Here is a 20442-nt window from a genome sequence, read left to right as displayed (position 1 = left end):
ATACAACATAAAAAACTCAGTGTTGGTCGACCTTCTCCCAATATCGAGCGTGTGACGCGAAGTAGCTGGATGCCGGCGGCTAGAGACTGTGACGTCCATACAAGAGGCCTATACAGGAGGTCAGCAGTGGACATACATCGCCTGAAAATTATGATGATTATGATGAAACTGTGATTTTATGAATTGTAATCCGATGGAGGAGTTTTGCTTTTTCGTTTCATACACTTAGTATGAAACTTTCTCCCGAGATAAATCTTTGAACTTAGAGTATAGGCATCTTCTAGGAGAGCGCGTTCCACCTTGGGCCATAACTGCACATAGATGAGATCGTGGTCAACCGTGAGCCTCGTCATCTCCTTACCCTTATTCCACTTAAGTTGGGTCGGAAAAATATGTCAATCTTTTCCATTCGTCTCTATTACTCGTCAACTCATCATCCACTCCTTTTACACACATGTCCTCTTTCACACAATCCAACCATCTCTTCTTTGGCCTTCCTCTCCTTTTATGTCCTTCCACTTGCACATTCAACATTTTTCTAGTAATATGATTTTCCTCCCTACGCATTTCATGTCCATACCAAGCTAACCTCATTTTTTCTGTCACTGGCGCCACCTTCAGACTTCCTCTTATATAGTCATTCCTTATTTTATCTATTCTTGTCACACCACACATCCATCTCAACATACGCATTTCGTTTACATGCATTCGTTTACTATCCATCCCTTTCACCGCCCAACATTCTGATCCATACAGCACGACAGGTCTTACAACCGTTTTGCGTCAACCGTGAGCCTATTCCATATAAACAAAAAATAAAGAATTTATTATTATTAATATAGAATGTTCTCGATGTCAGCTGGTACGGCAGGGGTCCAAGGAGTCGTCGGAGTCGTCGGAGTCGGACAGCTCGAGCGAGGAGGAGGGCGGCGGGGAGGCGGAGGGCGGCGCGGCGGAGGAGGCGCGCGAGACGCACGCTGCGGCCGAGATCTCCGCGCTCGTCAACTACGTGCAGCCTGTGCACTTCTCCTCCTTTGAGAATGCCGAGAGTGAGTGCACCACCGTTAGTTTAAGTGAAGCGTCACTCCTGCGGAACATTACGGGAAACTTTAGCGACGAAATTTTGACGGTCTCCGTGGCGCAGTGGTATGCGCGGTGGATTTAATGACAGAGGTCCTGGGTTCGATCACCGGCTGGGCTGATTGAGGTTTTCTTAATTAGTCCAGGTCTAGCTGGTGGGAGGCTTCGGCCGCGGCTAGTTACCACCCTACCGACAAAGACGTACCGCCTAGCGATTTAGCGTTCCGGTACGATGTCGTGTAGAAACCGAAAGGAGTGTGGATTTTCATCCTAACAAGTTAGCCCGCTTCCATTTTAGATTACATCATCCCTCACCACCAGGTGAGATTGTAGTCAAGGGCTTGCAAGTTAGCCCTTGACTACAATCTCACCTGGTGGTGGTATTTTAAAAATCCATATATTCAAACCTACTCATCATCCTCATTGTATTGTGTTGTCAGGCGACAGAACATTTTTTGTCTCATGTTTGCTATGCTATGTATTTTTTCCAAAAAGTAAGCACCATTCTAAAATTAATGTAATTATTTCTACTCTTTTAGCTAAGCTTTAACCCTTATATCATTCATACAGATTTATAACTAAAACTTAGTCAATAACGTAAAACGGTTATCGGATTGTATCCAAAAACAATTTTCACGTTGAATTAACACTAAATTACTAAACAGCCGTTAGGAAGCAATGAGTTTATTTACTGGAGTATGCAATCGCTCAAAACATTTCAGCTGTTCACATCAAATCCTACTCTCGACCCAGTTTCCAAGTCTCTGTGAAATGCGATAATTAAATTAGACTCGAAGCAATTTTTAATTGCGATGTCTGTAGGTACTGTTTATGAGACAAATAGAAGATTTGTTGGCTGAATACGGATGCGATTTTATTTGCATTGATTTAATGATCTTTTAATGATGTAGCCGTGATAGCTTTTCTACATTCCGGAGGGTGTGGGTTCGAATCCGGTCTGGGGCATGCACCTCCAACTTTTCAGTTGTGTGCATTTTAAGAAATTAAATATCACGTGTCTCAAACGGTGAAGGAAAACATCGTGAGAAAACCTGCGTGTCAGAGAAATTCCTTAATTCTCTGCGTGTGTCAAGGCTGCCAATCAGCATTAGGCCCGCGAGCTCAGCAGTGTGCCGAATATAGGTTGATAATGATGAATGGTCTAAATATTTTCGAAGTATCGCTGTGTGATCGAATCATAAATGAAGAGATTCGCAGAAGAAGCGGTTCAGCTCGGACCAGGAGTCACACACTCCGAGTCTTCTTATGAGGCCCATAGTTAGCGACCAAGTCTCGGAACCATAGGTCTTCACTGGTAACCCGCAATGTTTGTAGACTTGTCTTTAGGCACTGAGAAATTTCGGATGAAAAGATATCGTAAAGTTTCTCCAATGTTCTTAAATATACCATCATCATTATTATATTATATAGTTGAAATAATGATGATGATGGTTAAAATTAAGTTTGTTGCAGAGAAGAACCGCTTCTACGAGATGTCGTCGTTCGACGAGAAGCAGGCGACGACGCTGCTGAAGGAGCGGCCCATCGAGTTCGTGAACTACAACAAGCACCAGTTGTCGCGCGTCTACCCCGCGGGGACGCGCTTCGACTCCTCCAACTTTATGCCACAGGTTTGATGTCTTATCATAAACTTAATAAGAATGCAATAAAGGAGCAAATATTAAAAAGTGGGAGCTCCAGCCTTTTATGTTTACCAAGATTTTGAAGATTTGCAAGATTTGTCGCCCATAATTTTGTCCCTGTTGCGTATTTCCACAAGAATTCTAAATAATTATAAATCTCAGAAAGAATCGACCGATCCCCTGTTGTACTTATGTCGTATCCACTCTTAGCAGAGACCTTAGTAATTTATTAGTTATTTTTACGTTTTAGAAGATAAATATTTCTTGTGGTTGTGTATTGTGTGTTTCTGTGTGTGCTATTAGGTCGAAAGGTTATTTGGTCCTTTCGATCAAATAATTGGTGTGGTAAACTAGAACTATATTACGACAAAAACAACGAAATCAAATCATAAAATGATCAAATAATGGTTTGACCCTCAGCATAAAGCATTAATTGTACCCGCCGTATCAGCCATATCAATGATACGGGGCCCTTGGACTACAGGGGCCACTTACGTGTAAAAGTAAAAGTTAGGGAAATTTAATTCACAATCTCACTTAATTTCTTGCTTAAGCGTGCGTCGAAAAGTTGTTAATATCCATAAGTTAAGCCATTGTCATATGTATTTAAAGCGAGTATTTTTGTTTCATTTGTGAGAAATCTTTACCCTTCATTAGTTGGGCCCCTAACTAATTTTGATATGGGGCCCCTCCCAGGCACGCTACGCCACTGATTGTACCTATCAGGCATGTGTGCGCTTCGACATTTACCGCCAGGCATGATCGTAATCAACTGTCAGGTTATTCAATCATAGCATCAAGTAAAGCTTTGATTTGTATTGATACCAAAACGCAATTCAGGATCTCCAAACAAACACGGTAACTACAAGACCATTGACATAGTTCTAGTAGATGTAACTTATTAGAGCTATGCTCTGAATTGCAATGCTGATAATAATGCACTTTTAGGTATTCTGGAACGCGGGCTGCCAGCTCGTGGCACTGAACTACCAGACCCTGGATCTGGCCATGCAGCTCAACCTGGGCACCTTCGAGTACAACCGCCGCTGCGGGTACCTGCTCAAACCTGAGTTTATGAGGAGAAAGGTTGGTTTATATTTGACACTCCATCTTTCATAGTCAATTGCTCTGAATCTGTCTAATTGTCTAATCTAAAAGTGAACACCCTTCAAGTAATCTTGATTTTTAATGTGCTAGAAAAAACTTCACTCGCTCGCACTCTTGCAGGTCAACTATTCTTGTGATTAGTTGTGCTTTATTGATTATTTTAATTGACAAAAAAATTCAGAAACAGACTGTGTTCAAAAATAATGGTCTTACACACCCTTGCCTCGAAAATCACCTCCAACGGTTGTTCATTATCAATAGCATTTAATAGTGATCGTTAATCGTCAAACTTGCCCTAAGCCCGCAAAATTTAGAAGACAGAATAAGTAATGCTGTCGAAATCTGTCTGTATACATTATCAATCACTGTATTAATTTGCAGATACATGCATACATTACATATATACAGGTGGTAGGTAAAGGTTGATCTAATAATGGCACAAAATTAAACATTTCTCAGCGTGCCATACCTTTTGAATTGTGTGGCAGGTTTAAGGTCTAATTACCTTGACATTTTAACCGATTATAAGGAAGGGGTTTTATGTCCGGCTGTATCGTTCGTTATCAACCCATATTTAGAATGAGAGGGGTTAGGCCTTAGTCCACCACGCTGACCCAATGCGGATTGGCAGACTTCACACTCGCAGAGAATTAAGAAAATTCTCTGGCATGTAGGTTTCCTCACGATGTTTTCCTTCACCGTTACGTTTCATTTAAAGCCTTTCGTCCGCAGGATCGTCGCCTAGATCCTTTCGCGGAGAGCACAGTGGACGGCATAATCGCCGGCTCGCTGTCCGTGAGCGTGGTGTCCGGGCAGCTGCTGACGGACAAGCGCACGGGCACGTTCGTGGAGGTGGACATGTTCGGGCTGCCGGCGGACACGGTGCGCAAGAAGTTCCGCACGAAGGTCGTGCAGAACAACGGCATCAACCCCGTGTATGAGGACGAGCCGTTTGTGTTCAAGAAGGTAAGATTTGTTCGCGTGGTTACAATTTACTAGCAGACGTTTCGGAAACGGATCTGGATGAAGCAAAGCCTAGGGGGTGTCATCTTTATCATCATCATTAGACGATGAATGTGCACTGCAAGGCATTCATAGGGACTTTCAAACACCACAGTTTTGAGCCTTGTACGGTTTTTGTAGCAATTCCGTGCAACTCGCTTGATGTCTACCTATTTGGTTGTTGATCAACGTTTAAGAATCGTCGTCTAGCGCATTTGTGTGTGAACTAATGGAAGTTCAGTGCATTTGTGTTCAAGAAGGTAGGATTTGTTTGCATGGTTGTTGTTTACTGGCTTGCGAATCTGTCGGCTTTAACACTGTTGCTTTTTTCGGAAACTTGAACGAATTAAAATTTAGGGGGAGTCACCATCAGCCTATGCAGAAATAAATAAATAAACGGTACACTATTTATAAACTCCATATAAATATTTAATGTATAAATATACCCTGACACTGGAAAACTTCCATGTTCGTCACACAAATATTTTCCAGTTGTGGGAATCGAAACCACGGTCGTGGATTCAGAAAGCAGGGTGACTATCCACTGCGCCACGCGGCCGACGAATTAGACCACCTGAAGCTTCAACTCTCGCAAATTCTCAGGGAGAGGGGAAATCAGGGAGGTAACTACCTCCCTGATTTCCCCTCTCCCTTACATTAAATATTTAAATATTTATATACATTAAATATTTATATGTAGTTTATAAATAGTGTACCGTATATTTATTTATTTCTGCATAGGCTGATGGTGACTCCCCCTAAATTTTAATTCGTTCAAGATTCCGAAAAAAGCAACAGTGTTAAAGCAGACAAATTCGCAAGCCAGTAAACAACAACCATGCAAACAAACTACCTCCCTGCCAAATTTCAACTTAGTACGTCAAGCGGTTTTCGAGAAATCGTAATGAGTCACACGCTTTTGTATATTTATATTTCTGTAAACGATGAGTAAATTTTACATGAATAATGATAAAAACACCATTAAAAATTCTATGCACAGCGGGTTAATTTTAATATTCATAATGCAGTTTGAGTAATGTTACGAACTCCAATAGAAAATTATTCTCTTCTACCTGTGAAAGCTTTTTACACTATAATGCGGAAAGTTGGTCCAACTATACCCACAACTTGTTTTGAGTGCAAAGTTAGTTAATGCAACTGCAATCTTTCTCTCCGAGCATACTGTACTCCTTTAGAAATACTTTGAAATGAATTATCTCTGGACCTGTTACTTAAAATTTAAAACTGTATAATAAAGTACATGAAAATGTAAAAATGGTTGTTTTTACTTTGAGTAACGTTACTTCTGACATCAACAGAGTAACGTATGAATACGTTTTATTTTATCCCCGCATTCCTACGGAAATGGGAACTACACGGGTGAAACCGTGGAAGATCTGATGCTCTAAGAGGGGCGTTCAACTAATTCCCGGTATAGGCATTATTAAATAATAAGAAGAAATTTCTAAATAAAATTTATTTTTCTATGTAGTTCCCAATAACCTCAATACATTTATTTGATCGGGAAGGTAACTTTTCTACACCCTCTAAAAATGTCAAATGAAGAGTTGAAGGTGGCATTTTTAGACAAATGTCTTCTTAGTCTAAAAATGCCACCTTCAACTCTTCATCGTCGGAAAAATGCTTACCACGAAGATCTTTCTTAAGGTTTGGGAACAAAAAGTAAGCACTGGGGGCTAGGTCCGGTCTACGGTCTACGAGTATACTCACAGGACTAAAAGCTAACGCTCTATACTAATATTATAAAGAGGTAAAGTTTTTGGTATTGTAGGGGGTAATCTCTGAATCTACACCGATTTCGAAAATTTTTTTACCACTAGAAAGCCACGTTATTTATAAGTGTCATAGGCTATATTTTATCCCCGTATTATCACAGGAATGTGAACTATGCGAATGAAACCCCCCACATTCTCATTAACGTGAACTACGCTGATGAAAACGCACGGCGTTGGTTAGTGAACGATAAAAATAGTGTGATTCGATCTAGATAAACGTGATCGAGGGCATAGTTTACATCAAACGAAGAAAAACCTCGGTATTGTTAGAATGAAATCTTCCAATGATCAGGGGCGTAGCTACCGCCGTATCAGCCGTATCAATGATACGGGGCCTCCGGACTACAGGGGCCCCTTACGTGTGAAAGTGTAATCCACAATCTGATTTGATCTAGTGCTTCAAAAATCACAAAAGTAAAAAGAACCGTTTTTGTCCGGGTTAAATGTGCACCCAAAAGTTGGAAACATTACCTATACATATTAGTTTAAGTCACTGTTATATTAATTTTAAGCGAGCATTTTATATTTGGGAGAATTCATTACCCTTTATTTGGGGCTCCCAACTAATTTTGATAAAGGGCCCCTACGAGGCACACTACGCTACTGCCTATGATATAAATATACAAATCAGTCGGCATTACATCGAATCATTTATTGTGCCGTAAATTCTTTCATCTATTTATTTGCTTTTATTTTTCGTACAACATGAAAGGTTTCTCTTGTTGTTTGTTGTTCCGCGGGCGTCTGCGATGCGTAACGACTGCGCCGGTGTTGTTGTGATTCGCGGAAAATATTTGTCGTTGAAAATACCGAACGTTGTTTTCGGATGTAAACGTCAGAAGCGATGTTCTTCAGCACAGCAAACACCCCGCGGTTTCACTCGCGTAGGTCCCGTTAATATATCGCCTATGTTCGTAACAAACGACTATCTTATCTATACTAATATTATAAAGCTGGAGAGTTTGTATGGTTGCTTGCACTATCTCTACTTCCGTCCGATTTGAAAAATTCTTTCAGTGTCAGAGAGCCCACTTATCGAGGAAGGATATAGGCTATATAATATTCCATGTATTCCCACGGAAACGGGAACCACGTGGGTGAAACCGCGCGGCGTCAGCTAGTCTCTTTATAATACTCGTTTTCTGTAACTAAAATTGTGAAAAAAAGAAAGATTGGTTGAATAGTCATGCGTATATTGACCGATGATATCAATCGAGTTGCAGAGCGGCTTCGGTTCGGATGTCAATGATGATTGTAATTTAGAGCTTCCTGTTACATTTTATTTGTTTTTTTTTCTGACAGATTTCAGAAACTATGAAGAGTTAAAATATTATATAACGCAGTTTTTTGGTTGACAGCGAACGTGATTGAGATAGTTCGTAGCCTTAAGTATACGACGAAGGCGTCGTCTTCAACTAGTGACTGTCGATTATCAAAATTTGCAATTTCAACTTTTTGTTAACGATCAAAAGGATTTTAATTTCAGTAAACTTAGCTAAAATTTTGTTGCACTAAAAAATAAATAAAAACAAATAAAACTGAAATAAACTTTATTGCAAGCTTTTTTGTCAACTCTCTACATTGTAGTTTTTGCAAGCTCTTTTGTTAACTCCATATCTGAATCTGAAGTGTTCTTAGATGTTTTGGTTTCAAAACTTTTGTGCTAACTATTTGTATACTTTGTAGGCGAATTGGTAATAAAGTCGAGAGAGTAAAGTCTCTCTGTCCGAACTTTAGCTTAGTTTGTTGCCAATGACGGAATGTTTACTTTTTTGTTGCGCTGACAGTTTCAGAGTGTTTACATTCGGCCCATTAAAGCTATGATGGTGTTTACAGTTTAATGAAGTTGTTTCACTAATATTTACTTTGGGATATTACTTCGTCTCTCGGCATAATGATTAACGGTGTGAGGTTCTGAGGAATGATTTGATAATAATTATGTAGTTTGTTTCTTATTTGATGTTCCTTCAGCCCAGGATACGTTTTTTTTTAATATTCTTTACAAGCTAGTCCTTGATTACAATCTTACCTGATGGTGAGTGGTGATGCAATTAAGATAGAAGAATACGTGTAGCATTTTATAGCAATTAAAATGTACCTAGTTTATAGTATTACGGTGTCCCTCAAGTGGTGTTAAAATTTACCTAGCTTATAGTATTACGGTGTTCATCAGGTGGTGTTAAAATTTACCTAGCTTATAGTATTACGGTGTCCCTCAGGTGGTGTTAAAATGTACCTAGCTTATAGTATTACGGTGTCCCTCAGGTGGTGTTAAAATGTACCTAGCTTATAGTATTACGGTGTCCCTCAGGTGGTGTTAAAATGTACCTAGCTTATAGTATTACGGTGTCCCTCAGGTGGTGTTAAAATGTACCTAGCTTATAGTATTACGGTGTCCCTCAGGTGGTGTTAAAATGTACCTAGCTTATAGTATTACGGTGTCCCTCAGGTGGTGTTAAAAAGTACGTATACTACAGCCTTTCTTGATGAGTACTGTTTACCAACAAACAAATTAAAAATTAGGGTATTAAGCACTAGTAATTTCAGACCTAACAATAATTATAATTAACTTGTTCTCAATTTGATGAAAATAAATTTGATTAATAAGCTTAGAACTATTGGATTTGGTTAATTTATTTTATATAACATTTCATAAACAAACCATACATAATTTCAAATAAATAAGTTATAAAATGACATGTGTTTTCAACCTTCATTTCTAATTTATTTGTTGGTCCTCATCAAGAAAGGTTGTAGTATTACGGTGTTACGTACAACGGCCAACCCTAGTGGCCAAATGCGGGAAAGGCCGAGAAAAAAAAAAAAGAAAAAAGTATTACGGCGTCCCTCAGGTGGTGTTACCCGAGCTGGCGATGCTGCGGATAGCGGCGCACGAGGAGAGCGGCCGGCTGCTGGGGCACCGCGTGCTGCCGGTGCTCGGCCTGTGCCCCGGGTACCGCCACGTGGGGCTGCGCACCGAGCTGGGGCTCCCTCTGCCGGCCAGCCTGCTGCTGCACGTGCAAGTCAAGGTGAATCCGTGCACCTATGTGAGATATACAAACATTTTATACCACAGATACTTGTGTGTCACTAACGCGTCGAAACTGAGGTGAACTAGAGCGCCTGATTGTCACTTTTTGTAATTTTGTAGGCACTTTTTGTAAAAATCTCAGAAGTGGATTCTAAACAAAGGTTCACAATATTTGTCACGAAAAATTAATTAACAAATCGAACTGTAACAAAAATAAGACTCTGGAATGACAGAGAATACCTTGAGCAGTCCCAGAAGCTTGTGACTTCGGAGGCAAGTTTAATGGATTCCTTCCGACTTGCCTCCCCCCCGCCTATTCCAAATAACCCATGAAAGATTACACAACATTGTTGATTACCTACTGAATAATTTGAAGGCGGTGCTAAGCCCGTGTCGTGTAGAATTAAACCGTTTCTGAAAGAACACTGTCTAAATCCTTATGATATTATCTTTACACGACTTGAATTAATACATCATCAGGTTAGCGCCGTCTTCATATTGATCAGTAATATTGATGGTAATCAACAGCAAAGCAGCAGGAATATAATATGATGTTATTTCTCGCTTTTTAACACGCTTATTAGCTTCACTTGTATGTATGTAAGATAATTAAATCTTTATATCCACCCTCATGATATGCATATCAAATTAAGGGGGTTTGCTGTCAGGAATACGAAAATAATAGTCACGTGACTTAAATTCAATATTTGTAGTTTTAGTGCCTGCTTAAAGCGTGGGATCATCGAATTCCCATCAAAACTTTGTAATTCAAAACACGCCGAAGACACTTGTATACAACAAACTTCAACCTCTTTAGAATTATCTCACCAACATAATTCCCGGAAAATTCTTATTATTGTACATTCGATAATTGTATTTTTTCAAGTAAAAGTTCTGAATTGTACTTAGTTTAATTTCCGCGCATTATTTGAAAAAGTACTATACAAGCCTTGGCCGCAACTAGGCATAGATTGACTTACGTATATGCGTCTCGGCTTCGCCTCGGCCCACATTCGCACGTTCGTCCATCAATGCCTCTCTTGCTGGCCGCTGCAGTAATGTAAAGTTAAGAATAGAATTAATAAATAATAATTGAATCGAACAGGACTACGTGCCAGATAGGCTGTCGGAGCTCGCAGAGGCGTTGGCGAACCCGATCAAGTACCAGAGCGAAATGGACAAGCGCACGCAGCAGCTGGCCGTTCTCACCGACGATACGGAGGAGCCCAGCGCGCCCTTCCCGACTCCGGCGCCTCCTTGCCCACGCGTGAGTTGCTTCATCGTCATCATCATCATCATCACTATCTTCGTCATCATCATCATCATAATCATCATCATCATCATCACCACCATCATCATTATCATCATCATTACCATCATAATCGTCATCATCATCATCATCGTCATCGTCATCGTCATCATCATCATCATCATCATCATCATCATCATCATCTTCATCATCATTACCATCATAATCGTCATCATCATCATCGTCATCGTCATCGTCATCGTCATCATCATCATCATCATCATCATCACTACCATCATATATATTTTTTCATTTTTAATTGTATTAGTACTGTATGTATAATGTATACAAAATTATATATTTATCGATTAGGATCGGCCTAGTAGCGGTATGGACGGCAGCCCAAAAACAGTTAACGCAGCTAATGAAAACCCAAAGAGTGACGCGGAGCCACAGAACACAGACGTCAATGAAAAAGATCCACCAAGTAAGTGGGTTTCTCTACACAGGTCTAGTCTATCAGAACAAATAAATATTCATTTGGAAATCACAGATTTATGTTTTTTTTTCTGTATTTACTTGTGAAACGATGCAGCACTTCAGTTACTTTCCTTTCTTTTACTTTTGTAAAATTGCTACAGTTTTACAATCATTTAATTAAAAATATATATATATCAATATATATATATATATATATATACGGTTGAATTGAGAAACCTCCTCCTTTTTTGAAGTCGGTTAAATGCAATATGTTTCAATCTAGTGACTTGAACACTAATTTTATATTTTTATTTATTTCCTAAAGCTAAGCTAAAGCTACGAGCTTTTCTAACTTAGCTGGGTTATTGAATTTTGAGAAATAGATTGTACTAATTTCATAGAAATTCAAACATCAGAAGTGGGATCATTTGCTCAGTTTTATAAACTTTATATATAGATATATTGCTTTATTACAGCCTTAGTTCTAGCACAGACTTCTGTTTTTATGAGTTAAAAATAGTAATAAGTGCTTTTTACATTTAAAATGATATAATCTATATCTATACTAATATTATAAATCAAAGAGCTTGTTCGTTTGTTTGTTTGAACGCGTTTATCTCAGGAACTACTGGTCCGATTTGAAAAATTGTTTCTGTGTTAGATAGCCCATTTATCAAGGAAGGCTATAGGCTATATATTATCCCCGTATTCCTACGGGAACGGGATCCAGCCGGGAGAAACCGCGCGGCGTCAGCTACTAAATAAATAAAATGAACATATTTCACATTACAGAGGAAGCTGAGAACAAATACAACGGTGGCACCGAAGAGAAGCCGGACGAGTCGCTGGAGACGCTGCTGAACAGCAAGGTGGTGAAGGAGAAGAGAGCGGAGCTGGAGAGGAAGTTGGACGCGCTGCGGCGGAAGAACGCGCGGACCAGACCCGTCTCCGCCAAGTTCTTTGTGAAGAGACTGTCCACTAGAAATATGTGAGTAATCGTACATTTTTCTACTGTATTTTTCAAGGGCTTCTCATGGACCTCTTATAATAAAAGGACGCACAATCATGTAGGAAATTTCAGTTAAAAACTGGCCAATTTTGCTTTGACAGTTTTAGAATTATTTATAACTAGCGGACGCCTGGGACTTCGTCCACGTGGAATTCAGTTTTTCACGAATCCCGCGGGAACCATGGATTTTTCCGGGATGAAAAGTAGCCTATATGTTAATCCAGAGTAAAATCTATTTTCATTCCAAATTTCAGCCAAATCGCTTCAGTAGCCGCAGCGTAAAAGAGGAACAAACATACTTACACACTCACACACTCACACACTTACACACAAACTTTTGCCTTTATAATATTTTAATATGTGATAGTGTGAAAAAAATTATACCTAAAGCCCTATAAATATAGTCTAATATTCAATAAAATCCCAAATTCAGAGCAAATTCAACCTTAAGAATTGAGTTTAAGGTTCGATTTGCAAATGCGACTACTTGAATTGAGTGCCAAGAAGTTGTGTTGGGCACTCATTGAGTGGGGACGTTTTTTGTTCGCTAATTGTGCATCCACTTTTTAATAGGAGATCGATGGGGCTACTTGACTTTTCGACTGTGATGAGTAAGATGTGATGTCTTGAATATGATATACAGAGTTTAATGTAATAATCCACATAGTGATCTCCATAGCTATAGAATTTGTTCGTAGATCAGTTGATGAAAGATAAAGTTAATAAAAACGAGTGTTTTGTTTATTTGTTGTGCTTTTTCCTAATTTTGTCAACGTAAACGTTAACTACTATAAACTAAAATAAATATAAAATAGAAACACGCTTAGCAAACCCATTCATTTAATACCCATATTGTGGGAGTGCATTTAGCCTGTCCGCCATCTTGGACGTCCGCGATAATGGTTTTAAGTCACGTGACTATTTTTTTCGTATACCTTACAGCAAACCCTTTTCATTTGATACCCATATCATGGGGGTGGATTTCAAACAGCCAGTCCGCCATCATGGGGAGGCCGCCATATTGGATTTGTAATGACGTTTCTTAGCTAGTCATGTATTGTCATCAGAACTTAGAGCGTGTGCAAAATATCCTAATCGAAGACCGGGAAGTGGATGAAATTAAGATTCCAAGATTTTCTTACATATTTACAAGTGAAGCTTATAAAAGCGTGTTAAATATGGTTTAAAGGAGCGAGCCGTCGGCCGGCAGCGAGGAGTCGGGCGCTAGCACGGCGGCAGACGAGCGCGAGCTGCGGTTGCGCTACCACCACGCGATCTACGCCGCGCTCGAGAAGAGTCTGCGCAACGAGCAGCAGCAGCAGATGAAGGCGCTCTCCGTGAGTGACGTCATCGACTGCCATTCTAATATACAACATGTCTTCCTTCCTTCCTTCCTGGTCAGACCAATGCATCGGGCTGCGCCCTCGCGGCCTTTTTTTCCTTCCACCTTGCCAGTAACAACTAACTTTTCCTGATTATAACGTTTAGGCAAGACGGCGTTAATCAAATGCGTGTTGAGTGTGTGTATAGTAAATGTAACCTCTTGCTCGCGGTTGCATTTCGCGATACAACCAAGTTAAGAACTAACGGGTATTCGAATTAAATCAAGGTACGCTTCTGTGTTCGAGTCCAAGTTCAGTCAGCATACAAACAACCAAAACGAAACTAAAAAGTTACATCTACATTACTTCATACACTCTGTTATACAGGTTTCTCGGGAGTATTTCCCATAACTGTTTAACGTATTTTAAACATGTATATGGAGTATTGTGTTTTAAAAAAAACGTATGTCTCACACTGTTATGCATAATATTTACGCACTCGTTACGAACGCGTCAGATATTGGCGATAATTCGTATTTCTACTATACAAGAATTTTTTTCTGTGCCGAATGATAATTCTATATTATTTATTGTTATATATTTTCAGGATTCGCTGGAAGTGCGCAAAAAGGAAACGCTGAATAAACTGGCAAATTTACGCAAAGAAGACGTGAAAGCATTAGCCAAAACTACTAATAAGGATGAAATACTTAGAAGAAAGAGGGAAATACATTCACAGGTAATATTCAAAAGTCATCCTACCGTACCAGGCAGTTAAAAGCGATTATTTAAGTATTTTAAGAGCGCGCCGCTATTTGCGTACTGGTTCACTTTTGCAATTGACTTCACTAATTGACTTTGACTGTCCGCTGTCTTTAAATATGTGCGCTATCTTAACGACAAACTGTCTCAAATAATGAAATCAGCTTATTTTTCCTGTTGGCTAATATTACCTATTTCGATTCAAATAATCTATTAAAAAATACAAGGATTTTTTGTACATTTTTCATTTCTGTGTCGTTCCGAAGAGTGGGGACCAATTTCGAAATTGTCTTTTGAAATTTATAAATGTCAAATTAATTTGGTATGTTTGGCAGTAAATTCATTGTACGTATTATTATTATCAAACTGACAGGTTTCCTAGATATTTTGACAAAATGTGTCAAATTATTGTCTAATCCCCATAATAACTTTCAGTTTGACAAAGATAATGCAATGAATTAGATGTCTAACGGATCCAATCAAGTTTTTCAAAACACAAATACAAATACAAATTCAAATACAACAACAAATACAAATACAAAATTCTAATTCAAAATATCAATTTTGAACAAAATCGGTGCAGGAATAAGAAATTTCAAAATGGCGGTCATTTTTTAAAATTTTATTTCAGAATCTGTTTTCGCCGTTCATGCAATGCCCAGATATCAATTTTGAACGAAATCAGTGAACCGGTTCGGAAAATTAAACATCCTATTTGCATACTATTTCTAAAATCATATTTTTTTTTGTGCGGTGCGCAGCAAAGCGACGTGACCCCTCTGAATGCTCGCGGCCGACTGAATAGACGAGAGTAATAAAACTCTAAAATGCAGCAAATCAAAGAAAATAAAACGGGAGCTACATGTAATTTTACCTACGATTTTCCCGCCAATAACGATTTGTTTCTAGAATATATTAATTAATTCATATCGCCGCTAACTAAAATTATCTACGTCACAATACAGTCGGTAGTGCGCGGCGTGGCGGAGTGCTCGCGCCTGGAGCAGGAGCACGCCAAGCGGAGGGAGCAGTTGGCGCGCGCGCACGAGCGTATGCGCGCCGCGCTACAACTGCATCGCGATCAGGTGCGTACTGTATCAACATTGTCTACGTCACAATACAGTCGGTAGTGCGCGGCGTGGCGGAGTGCTCGCGCCTGGAGCAGGAGCACTGTTACTTGACTCTGACGTCACAATGTTACTTGATCTACTATCTCTCCGTTTCTCTCTCTCTTGATGATCTCTTGCTCCGTTTGGTAAAGGATTTGTGAACGTAACTTCATGAAACAGTTAAAATGACCGCTAGTGTTTTGGTTCATATTGTCAAGTGAACACAACACACAAGCTTGTAAAGTGAAATAAATGATTTTTGTTTTTTTTTTTTGATTTGACACTTCTCGTAAGAAATATATAATTTTTTTATCTAGTACTAGCGGATGACCGCGACTTCGTAAGCGTGAAACTCGATGTAAACTTTCAACTACCCCTACCCGTTTTTAAAGTTTTTCTGTCTTATGAATCTTTTCCTGACAATAACAAACACATAAAAAAATTGTGAAATCAGTCCAGCCGTTCACGCGTGATGTCGTGACCAAAAAATTAAGTTTTATATATATAAGATAAAGATATTTTAGAATTTAAACTATCGTGAGTGTTATTCATATTAATTGATTATGAAACACGGCTAAAACTCACGTGATATTACGTCGGAGTATGCCCGACTAGTTTCGAACCCATACGGGGCCCTTAGTCATGAGCTGGTTCTTGCATCGCGGCACGATCCAAACTGCGAAGCGGCTGCGCGACGCGCTGCTGCACGCATTGCGCGCGCGGAGAGGGGTTGAGTGGTGGGGAGTGAAGGTTCCGTTACACTCTCCGACGGTTCATTAATGTCATCTTCATTAGACTCGTCTTCATGTAAGCAAACCGAACTAATGCTATCTTGTTCCAAGTTTGTTGTATGTGACAATGAAAGAAATAGCGGTTTCCACGCTGTGGGCAGCAACCATCCATGATCCCGATTAAAATTCGGGTGACGACTAATTTCTATCGCTTCACGTATCTTACGAGGTACTAGAAACTTTTCCCTTGACAATACAGAAGCCTTATCAAAACGGATATAATGAGTCGTACCCGAAGCTAGAACATGCTCGGTTATTGCTGAACCGTCCGTGTCCACATTCTTCATGCTCCGTATGTGTTCTTTTACTCTTGTGGTGATGTTACGGCGAGTCTCACCGATGTATGATCTACCACAGTCACACGGAATCTTGTACACCCCGGGCACGTTCAGCGGATCCCTATCCTTAGGCGATCGCAGTATACTCTTCACCAACTAACTAGTCGGGCATACTCCGACGTAATATCACGTGAGTTTTAGCCGTGTTTCATAATCAATTAATAAGATAAAGATAATGTACAATTTAAGAGCATTTTAAAAAAAGTGTCAACCAGCCTATAATATTTATTTTGCAGGAGCTGTTGGAGTTGGAACGGCAGTGCGGCGGCGCGCCGGAGGGCTAGCCCGCAGTAGCACGCGCGCTCGCGGCGTGCTCGCACGTGTTGCTATGCAAGTGTTAATTTCCTTTAGGAATCTGTGATATTACCTCCTAAGGAGCGAAACGGAACGTGGAACCCTTCGCCGTCTCTCGTCTCCGCAATCTCATAGTTTTAGTTTGTTTTCGTAGTTTTTAATACTTACCCTGAGTGTTGTGTGACTTGTACTACGTGTTCGGATTTCTGGCCCCCACGTGTCCGGAATCCGCGATAAAGGCGGAAACACATTACACACGCCACGCGATTTGTGATTTTTTTTTTACTACGGAAATCAAATAAAATAGTTGTACATTTTACATAATATTAAACTTATCTATCTATTGACATTAAGACGGTAAAGCTTTCACAGTAGTAATTTATTATAAAACACGGCTAACACTCACTAACTCACGTGATACAACGTCGGAGTATGCCCGACTAGTTTCGAACCCAACTCTTATGCAACGCGGCACGATCCAAACTTGTGTCGCGTTGCAATAACCAGCTCATGACTAAGGGTCCGAAACTAGTCTGACGTACTCCGACATTGTGTCACGTGAGTTTTAGCCGTGTTTTAAATTAAATTCATATGAATAACACTCACAATAGTTTAAATTTTACACAGTAATATAGACAAAAAATTACAAAGGACTAACGAGGATTTAAATCGTTATTTTAGATCGAATGTATTTGACTATAAAAAAAATATGCGATTGTATCTATCTAGGTCAACGAGCAGTGTTTTTAGGGTCTCGTTGCGTGTTTTAAGTGCGTTTCCGCCTTTATTCTCGTATATTTGTGTGTCGAACTAACTCGTTATTGCATTTAACGTTTTTAGTGTAGTTGTTTGACATACTAACGCTTCCGTTGCATCGATGAGCTAGTCACTATGAGTCGTAACGTAACGTAACGGGAATAGTAATAACGTCGTTGCCGATATTAAATATAACGTTATCTAATGTAACCTGATAATATATTATTTAAAGGTGTGCCCTCCATCGCGATGCACAAATCCGTAGTATTTAAAAACATATCTATGGCACAAGCGCTGTTTATCGCGGATATCGTTTACGTAATTTTAATATAAAGCTGGCTTCACACGCACAAACATGCTCGACTAATAAGTTTTAAAGAGCAATGCACTAAAATCGGGCACATTCTAACTTTTGTCACTGCAAATGATTCAGATCAAAGACTATATATATACTCCAAGGAGAAGAAGTGAATCTACATACACGAAAACCGTGGACTTAGCAGTGACATTATTTCCGCATACGAATTTTTTTATTTAAAGTTAATGGCAATTTGAAATGGAGATTTTTATTTAATTTTTTTTCATCGAGGTTTAATAAAATACTTACTTAATTTTAAAATAGTTGAAGAAACCAATTAAGATAAACAAAACAAAAGACAAAAAATGTTTTCCTTACGTTACCTGGGATCGAATTCAGGATTATTAAACCGTACCTCGGTTATACACCATTAGTCCAAATGACTATGTATAACTTGGTTGAAATTAATCTAGTGTTACTGACTGATATGATGTAAAATAAATTTATTTCCGCATTTATTTATGCATAATCTCCTATGTACAAAAGTCTTTGTACAGAAGTTTCGGCTCCTTGATTCAGATCGGAAGATTCACTGGAAAATAGAACAATTTTCGGAATTTTTATATACTATCGCGCTAAGATTTTCAATTTTTTTTTCATTCATTAATTCATTCAACAACAAGGTTTTTTTGTTTCATTTTTATTGAAAAAATACAACAATTAACTCAAGCTAACTTATATAACTCGCCTTAAATAAGAAGCATATTTTCTTGCTCTAAATAATATAACTCCTTTTTGTGATTTCAGTTCACAGTTTAGGTAAATATTTGAGAAAGTACTGAAGTCTCTCAAGTTTTTGTATTATTGGAGTATTTACAGTATGTATCTAACATGTGCACTCTGCTTTTCTGTTCCTTGGTTAAATAACGAGAGTGTAAAGCCTGTGTCCTAGTAATAATAAATATTAGCTATTCTTGCGTTTTTCGAGCATGTTCGAACGTGTGAATAAGACTTAGCGTTATTTTGTAATATTTGTAGTTTATAATATCGAGTCTTATGATAAAAATATTCCAATTTCTCTGGTTAGTGAATGAGCGTTTCCAGTTTACAAATTAAATATATCATATTACATGATTTTAAATATTACATAATTCATTTTAATTATAAATATCAACTTTGAAATCAATATAATTATACTAATATATTATTCAGCTTATTAATTATTATTATAGTTGTTTAAAAGCTGCTGATCAAAATTAAAGCGTTTTTAATACTAATTTATAAAAAAATTAACAATATAATTTTTATTATTATTAAAAATACTAACAATTCCCATTTTAAAAAGTCACTACGTCCTAAGTGGTTTCCATTATTGGGAAATGTATTATACCATTTATAATTTTATTAATATTGTCACGAGTGCGAAAAGAGTGTCGTTGCATTAGCCATGCATTTTAGCTAACTAAAAAAAAGTATGGTAATGGCTTTTATTATCGATTGCTCACGTGATCAACTTTCAATCGTATATCTTATTCCCACACAACTATGTTGCCTAACCATTTGTTGCCATCCAACGTTTTATGTTGGCTAACCATTTTTTGCCATCCGACGTTTTATGTTGGCTAACCATTTGTTGCCATCCAACGTTTTATGTTGGCTAACCATTTGTTGCCATCCAACGTTTTATGTTGGCTAACCATTTGTTGCCATCCAACGTTTTAGGTTGGCTAACCATTTGTTGCCATCCGAAGTTTTATGTTGGCTAACCATTTGTTGCCATCCGTCGTTTTATGTTGGCTAACCATTTGTTGCCATCCGACATTTTATGTTGTAACCATTTGTTGCCATCCGACATTTTATGTAGTAAACATTTGTTGCCATCCAACGTTTTATGTTGACTAACCATTTGTTGCCATCCAAAGTTTTATGTTGGCTAACCATTTGTTGCCATCCAACGTTTTAGGTATGTTGGCTAACCATTTGTTGCCATCCGACATTTTAAGTTGTAACCATTTGTTGCCATCCGACGTTTTATGCTGTAACCATTTGTTGCTATCCAATGTTTTATGTTGGCCTAATCATTTGTTGCCATCTGACGATTTATGTTGGCTAACCATTTGTTGCCATCCAACGTTTTATGTTGGCTAACCATTTGTTGTCATCCGACGTTTTATGTTGTAACCATTTCTTGTCATCCAACGTTTTATGTTGACTAACCATTTGTTGCCATCCAATGTTTTAACCATTTGTTGCCATACGACGTTTTATGTTGTAACCATTTGTTGCCGTCCAATGTTTTATGTTGGCTAACTATCTATTGTAAGATCTATCGACGCTAAGTCTAACGGTATAGAGTCGCTATTCTGTTATCGCAT

The 20442-nt window shown here is 38.7% G+C and overlaps 1 protein-coding gene across 1 annotated transcript in view; it reads left to right on the top strand.

The window, feature by feature from the left end:
- The window catches only part of LOC112048991 (1-phosphatidylinositol 4,5-bisphosphate phosphodiesterase classes I and II), a 114080-nt gene extending 95786 nt beyond the window's left edge, over positions 1-18294 (top strand). Inside the window, exons 10-21 of the mRNA XM_052883481.1 lie at positions 860-1049; positions 2554-2711; positions 3672-3809; positions 4563-4796; positions 9481-9657; positions 10765-10926; positions 11281-11395; positions 12181-12376; positions 13587-13734; positions 14327-14458; positions 15447-15566; positions 16956-18294. Of these exons, the coding sequence (XP_052739441.1) occupies positions 860-1049; positions 2554-2711; positions 3672-3809; positions 4563-4796; positions 9481-9657; positions 10765-10926; positions 11281-11395; positions 12181-12376; positions 13587-13734; positions 14327-14458; positions 15447-15566; positions 16956-17003 (1818 nt within the window). The 3' untranslated portion in view covers positions 17004-18294. The remainder of the gene's footprint in view (positions 1-859; positions 1050-2553; positions 2712-3671; positions 3810-4562; positions 4797-9480; positions 9658-10764; positions 10927-11280; positions 11396-12180; positions 12377-13586; positions 13735-14326; positions 14459-15446; positions 15567-16955) is intronic.
- The last annotated feature ends 2148 nt before the right edge of the window (positions 18295-20442 follow it).

This window comes from Bicyclus anynana, chromosome 9 (assembly GCF_947172395.1).
Source record: "Bicyclus anynana chromosome 9, ilBicAnyn1.1, whole genome shotgun sequence".
Lineage (NCBI taxonomy): Eukaryota > Metazoa > Arthropoda > Insecta > Lepidoptera > Nymphalidae > Bicyclus > Bicyclus anynana.
Note: the sequence above shows the minus strand (reverse complement) of the source record. Positions and strands in the feature narration are given on the sequence as shown.